The sequence below is a fragment of the Camelina sativa genome, chromosome 9 (genome assembly GCF_000633955.1).
Source record: "Camelina sativa cultivar DH55 chromosome 9, Cs, whole genome shotgun sequence".
In the NCBI taxonomy this organism is placed as follows: domain Eukaryota; kingdom Viridiplantae; phylum Streptophyta; class Magnoliopsida; order Brassicales; family Brassicaceae; genus Camelina; species Camelina sativa.
The window spans coordinates 28867001-28873750 of record NC_025693.1 but is presented as its reverse complement, the minus strand read 5'-3'; the positions used below and the strand labels follow the sequence as shown (position 1 = coordinate 28873750).

The window sequence follows — 6750 nt, the reverse complement described above, 5'->3', positions numbered from 1 at the left end:
TGATGAGAATGAAGAAGACATTGAGCGTACGATCAGTGTTATCTTAGGAAGATGCAAAGCGATTTCGACAGAGAGCAAAAACAAGACGAAGAAGAGTAAGAAAGATTTGAGCAAAACCTCTGTTTCTCATCTCCTCAAGAAGATGTTTGTATGTACAGACGGTTTCTCCCCCGTCCCTAACCCTAGCTTGAGAGACACGTTTCAAGAAACGAGAATGGAGAAGGTATTGCGCCCTAATTAAAGTTCATAACACACAAATTTCAATATAACTACATTTTCCATCACTGATTATTTATACTGTATGATACAGTTGCTGAGAATGATGCTACACAAGAAGATTAACACTCAAACTTCCTCGAAGCAAACATCAACGAAGAGAAACTTGCAAGACAAGCAACGACTTTCTTTGAAGAATGAAGAAGAAGAAGGAAGAAGTAGTAACGATGGTAGTAAATGGGTCAAAACAGATTCTGATTGTGAGTTTCAGATCTTTTGATTTAATTTTTTTTATTATACTTGAATAAAAACATGAACTGATTCGATTCTGTTTTCTTCTTGTGCAGTCATTGTTCTTGAGATCTGAATAATTTGATCCACTTTTGCCTTTTTCATGTTCTTACAAGAAAGTACAGGTAATAATTAACCAGACAATAAAATCTTACATTTTCAGTTGCTTTGCCTAAATAATACTGTATCTGATATTGGATTTTATGTGTTTTTTTTTTCAGATAATCTTCAATGAGATCAAGACAAGAAATGATCAATCAATCAGTTTCATTTTCTTTCTGATGAAAGTTTTTGGGTAATCCGCAAGAGCCCATGAATCCCTTTTTTTTGCATGGTTGGGTCAGTAAAACCAAACATGTTTTGGGAACTTAAACATCAGACAGTACATGAGATATTTGTATGCATGCATACATGTGTGTATATGTGAAGATAGTTATTTAATGTATACATACATGTATGTAGTTGTGTATTTTGAGGTGGATAACCTTGGTTTATAACTTTATATACAGACTTCGTCTTTTAACACTTTTTTTTTTCTTCAGTCATTTTTACATGTTTTTTCTTCTTTTTAATTTACTTTGTAACACACAAAACTATTCAGATTAATAATACTTTTGTCTTAGCCTTGTAACTATTCTTATCATTTTGTAATATTTTCTAGGAATAACACTGAGATTTTTGAATATCCATAATTAGAATCTGGAAGTGTAAATAAGTAATATAACAGCATAACATATAAAATAAAGACTATATTGGAATATTACATAAATAAAAAAACATCAACTGAATAAACTTTTATGTGACAGATTTGAATCAAGATATTCAAAATTGAAAATGACTAATTTTGTTCACTAGAACTATATAACTTTCTCATTTGAATGCAAATATCATAAATAATACTTCTCAAGTCTTCAATATACTATTGTTTACACAGTTTATACAAATTTTGTTCGTTTTTGGATTAACAACATACGAATTGTACTGTAATAGACAACATGTGTGCTTGTCCATTCCTGATCTCAGCAAAAAAAAAACCCACACAAGAACTGGTTTCCCAAAAAAATAAAAGTACAATTCAGTTTACATGGACCACATGTCACATATATTTATTATTTAATGGGCTCACGAAGGCCCATCGTAAGATTGAACAAACAAATCAGCTACTAAAATACAAGACACTCTGACTACAGCGGAGGGTTCATTAGTCCAACTACACACACACACACACTTTCGTAGTAGTAGAACCTTCCAACATCTGGAGAACGATCAAGGAGCAACCTTTGTTACCAGCCGTCCGATCAACCGACCCATTTGACACATCTCAGCTCTCTCACTGACTTCTTCAGTCAGTAGTTCTTCTCTTTTCTCTTCTCTTTCTTCAGATCTCTGCGAGAAATTGGGGTTAACAATGTTGCTCCACCTTCGTCTTTTACTTCTGCTATGTCTGACTTCTTCTTTGAAAGTCCAAGCGTCGGTGCATGAGTACCGCAGCGAGAGATTCATGTCTAAAGGCAACGCCTTTGTCTTCCATGGTGGCAGTGAAGGCATCTACTCCTCTTCTCCTTCCGATAACTTCACTTCCGACTCCGATTCCGTTTCCTTTATCCGGTAATTCAAGAGTTCAAAAGTTTCTTCTTTTTGAATCTACTTAGGATCTGAATTTGTTAATCAGACTTCATTTAGGGTAATGTTCTTCAATTGGGTCACTCACTATTAGTTGCAAGATTGTTACTTTAGAGATCTTGTAGATAAACAAGTAGTTTCAAGCTGATTTGAGTAACTTCCTTTAGCTGTGTTCTCCTGTTAAAGTTTCTTAATTTGAAACTCTATGTTTGTTTTGTGGTGCAATGCTATTGAACAGGTTTGAGAAGATCAAGTTTCAGAGGCCTGACGAAGTGTCTAACAGATCCTCATTACCTATCCACGCTGTGGTGTTTGAGGTAGAGGACAGGGAAAACATTGGAGGATCAGCTTATGGTGGGCAAAGAGCTGTGTGTTGCACATCTGATTTGGCTAAACTCGGTGTTTGCTCGCACGGAGATGTCATTTACCGTCCTTCTGCTAAAGATTCTGGCTGGCCACAAGTGTTTGGTGTTTCAATTGCTGAGAATGAGTTGTCTGTTACGCTGCCAACAAGATCGATTCAGGTCACTAAGACTGGGATGTACAACCTCTACTTCATTCATTGTGATTCTGATCTCAAGGATTTGCTTGTTGAAGGGAAAACCATTTGGAAAAATCCTACTGGATATCTACCAGGTAGAATGGCTCCGTTGATGTACTTTTACGGGTTCATGTCGCTTGCTTTTGTGTTGCTTGGCATCTTCTGGTTCTCCCAGTGTGCTAGATTCTGGAGAGAAGTGCTTCCGTTGCAGAATTGCTTAACTCTGGTGATTACATTAGGAATGTGTGAGATGGCACTTTGGTATTTCGATTACGCTGAATTCAATGAGACTGGGATCAGACCAACCGTGATCACCATTTGGGCAGTCACTTTTGGTTCTATCAAGCGTACAAGTGCTCGTATTATCATCCTGATGGTTTCAATGGGCTATGGTGTTGTGAGACCTACGCTTGGGGGGTTTACATCAAAGGTTATCATGCTTGGGGTCACTTTCTTTGTTGCATCTGAAATTCTCGAGCTGATGGAAAATGTTGGTGCTGTCAGTGATCTCTCAGGGAAAGCTCGACTGTTTTTCGTACTTCCTGTTGCGATATTGGATGCTTTCTTCATCATATGGATATTCAAATCACTCTCTGCTACGTTCAAGAAGCTGCAGACCAGAAGGTTGTTGGTCAAGTTGGATATATATAGGAAGTTCACAAATGCTTTGGCTGTAGCCATTTTGGTTTCCTTGGGTTGGATTTGCTACGAGGTAAAATAACAAACAACTGTCGATAATCTTTGTAGCTTAAAAGGCATTGTTCAAAATAAGATTTGTTCTAATGCTTTTGTCTTTGACAGCTTTATTTCAAGTCGAAGGATGTTTACAACGAACATTGGCAAAACGCTTGGATCATCCCGGCCTTCTGGCAACTGCTCTCCTTTTCCCTCCTAATTGTTATCTGTTCTCTCTGGGCTCCATCTCAGAACTCGACTAGGTAACGCCATATCCAAGAAGAACATTTGAAAATGCAATATGAAGTTTGATGTTGGTCGGTTGTTATCAATAGTAACTGCAGATGAGCAAATAGAACCATGTCTAATTGTTTTTACCGTCTTTGTCTACATATAGGTACGCCTTCTCTGGATCTTCTGGTGATTCAAGTGCGGAGTTTGAGAAGGACGATTACACACTAACCCTCATTAAACCATCTCCCATTCCTTCTCACGAAGTCAAGAACCTCTCAGAAACCAGACCTTTACAAGCCGACGAAGGAGAAGCAGAAAAAGATTTGGAGGAAGATAAGAGGGACTAAAGTAGTGAAGACAATAGCCACAACCATCTATTTGATACTTCTTTCTCTTTATCAACACCTCAATATTACTACATGTATTCTTTTAGGTTACGTGAGTTTAGTTTGTACAATACAAAGGGCAAGAGACCAAATCAGCCTTTGTCTTCGGTGTTGTAGTGTTAGTTTGTGTGCCTTGTTTTTGTCAGTGTAATGTTTCCTATGTTGCTTTATACATTTAAGTTAGTCTATGACAAGGGTGGAAATATCTCTTTAAATGTTGCATTATACATTTTTCTTGTATCCTATGCGTAAGTCTATGACAAGAGTGGATCAACCCGAAACCAAAAACACAGCAAATAAGCGTAAAAGGGATATGACATTGACACCATACAACTTGATCATATGAACAAAAAAAGATTTTAAGCTATGAATTTGGTAAGTGTACCAAACAGATACATTATAAAGTTCATACAACATTACAACTCATGAATCTGAAAATTTTTAAATCAAAGTCGTATCATCATCATCATTTCTTGCTCTCCCGCAGAGAACCCGAATTGCGAAAAGAATTCAAAGAATCTGTCTCCGTAAAAATAAAAAACTCTAAAACTTCAAGCAGAAAAAAAATAAATACTTATCTTTCTCACTCGGATCGTCTTCTCAGATGCTGAGTTGCAGAATACCCCTCAAACAAGTCAAGAACCTCAGTCTCAAGATCTTCAACAGAGATCTTGATGTAATTCTCCGGATGTTTCCCGCTCTCTATATGACTCCTGAACCGCCCAAGAAACGATCTGTAAGCCGGACTAAGCTTCTCCAATATCGAGATCTTCAACTCTTCCCTCAGCTGAGAATCTGGAACCAACCATTGTGATTGAACCCTATGAACTTCCTCAAACAAAGCATTAAAAGATTTAAACCTCTCTCTCAACGCACTTCTCGAAACACCTGATGAGAAACTTCCTTTGGTATGTAACCCTTCATCTCTCAAACAATACAAGACTTTAACCCAAGCAGCTCTTTGGTAATACGTCGCAGCTTGCCTAAACTTACCCGTTAGCTTTCTCAAGTAAAGATCTCCGATCATTTCCCGTAGCTCCGGAGACCCTTTAATCTTCTGAACAATGTAATGTGCGTTGTTCATGATAAAGAGATGCGACAAAGCAGCGTTCTTGTAGTACTTTGATTTGCCTTCAAGATTGAATTGCAAAATCACAATGATCCAAATCAAATGTAGTGCTAAGGGACCTTTGTTGTTCTCTAACTCGGAGAAATCAAAATCAGGCGTGTTTGAATCCGTACTGTTCCTCGATGGCTTTGACATGATGAGATCGATTAAAGTTGGTCTATACTCTGAGATCAAGCTAATGTAGTTCATCACGTACCTCGTCAACGGATGTATCGTACCTCCGGGAACAGGAACTCTAGAAGGCTCACGAAGCACAGCGTTTTCGAATTCCGATAATATCCCTCTCGCCGCTTCCGCTAACCTCGATAAAATCTCCGCCGCTTGAACCCTAATCGAATCAGAAGATTTCAGATCGAAGACCGATTCAATATCCGGCAAAAGCTCGATCAAAGCGTCGTGTAGATCAAGGATCTTGAAAAGCTTCTCCGGCGATCTCCGGCTGATACTAATCGCCTCGGCGAAATTAAAAAGCTGAATCGCTGGACCTTTGACTGTCTCCATGAAACAAGCCTCGTGGATGTTGACAGCTCCGACGCTTTCGAAAACATGCTCACAGAGCAGTTTCTCGCTCGCGAAGACGACTCTGACACAGATCTTAGCAGCTCGGATCCATCTCCGGATCTTCTGCTCAAGCGCTTCCCAATTCAGCCTCTGAACATCACCGATGCTGAGTTTCTCGATCCCTAACCGCCGGAAACTCGAATCGACGGCGGATTTGCGAACACTGCCGTAAACTTGAATACACTCACGGAGATAACCGGCGGAGACCATACGGCGAGCAATCCAGCTCAGGTGAACGACGGATTCAATCGGAATCAGCTCGATCTCGCGTATACTACTGGTAGATCTACTGTAACTACCTCTTCCGGTTGGTAATCGAACCGCCGCTGAACCGGTGCTAGCACTAGAACTGGATCGTTTGAGAAGATCCGTTTCTTCTTCCTCCTGCTGGTCATCGTCTTCGTTACCATTGTTACTACTAGTTCCATCGTCGTCAACCTCAAGCCGAGACGAAGAAGAAGACAACATTAGAGAATCGGAGTTGATCGGAGAGCTATGACAAACGAGTATGTTCCTGAACTCGTCTTCCAGACGAGCCATGGCGATCTGAATAGCTGAGTTAGCTCGGTTCTCGATGTCTCCGGCGGATGATGATGAAACGAATTTTTGGATTTCGTCGACGGCGTTGAGGTACAGCTTAACTTCGTTTGGATCGTTGAAGATCATCTTCTCTCTTGCTTCTTCGGACGCTGTTGCGTCCCATCGGATGATGACTTTCTCCGCTGATTCGAAACCGGAAACTGAACAGTCTTCGACTCCGCCGTGAGTTTGTTCCATTGTTTCATGCGAATGATACAGAAAACAACACACAGAGGAAGAAGAAGAGAGAAAGAACACAAAAAGTGTAAACAACAATAGAGAAGAGAAGAGAGAGTTAAGTTCTTTCTTTCTTTCTTATGATGGAGACTTTTTTGAAATAACAATAAAAATGAAAAGCAACAGTATAAAAATTTTATAGTATGCTTTTTTAAGTAAATAATACATCCAAAGTTTTTATTTTTTTGTTTTTTAGATGCTTTTAACAGCTATTTTAACCGTCATGAAAAGCGCCTTTTTGAAGTTTTTTTTTTTTTTCAGCGCGCCTTTTTCAAGTT

General features: G+C 39.1%; 3 protein-coding genes across 3 annotated transcripts in view; 2 read left to right on the top strand and 1 right to left on the bottom strand.

The window, feature by feature from the left end:
- LOC104712854 overlaps positions 1 to 1138 on the top strand; it is a 3130-nt gene extending 1992 nt beyond the window's left edge. The window contains exons 4-7 of the mRNA XM_010429833.1: positions 15 to 223; positions 311 to 476; positions 564 to 632; positions 729 to 1138. Coding sequence (XP_010428135.1) covers positions 15 to 223; positions 311 to 476; positions 564 to 583 — 395 coding nt within the window. The 3' untranslated portion in view covers positions 584 to 632; positions 729 to 1138. The remainder of the gene's footprint in view (positions 1 to 14; positions 224 to 310; positions 477 to 563; positions 633 to 728) is intronic.
- On the top strand, positions 1731 to 4175 carry LOC104712853 (transmembrane protein 87A). Its single transcript, XM_010429831.2, has 4 exons — positions 1731 to 2115; positions 2369 to 3383; positions 3473 to 3609; positions 3744 to 4175. Exons 1-4 carry the CDS (start codon positions 1916 to 1918, stop codon positions 3925 to 3927), a joined length of 1536 nt encoding a protein of 511 aa, XP_010428133.1. The 5' UTR covers positions 1731 to 1915; the 3' UTR covers positions 3928 to 4175.
- On the bottom strand, positions 4312 to 6529 carry LOC104712852 (exocyst complex component EXO70A1-like). Its single transcript, XM_010429829.2, has one exon. It carries the CDS (start codon positions 6431 to 6433, stop codon positions 4550 to 4552), a length of 1884 nt encoding a protein of 627 aa, XP_010428131.1. The 5' UTR covers positions 6434 to 6529; the 3' UTR covers positions 4312 to 4549.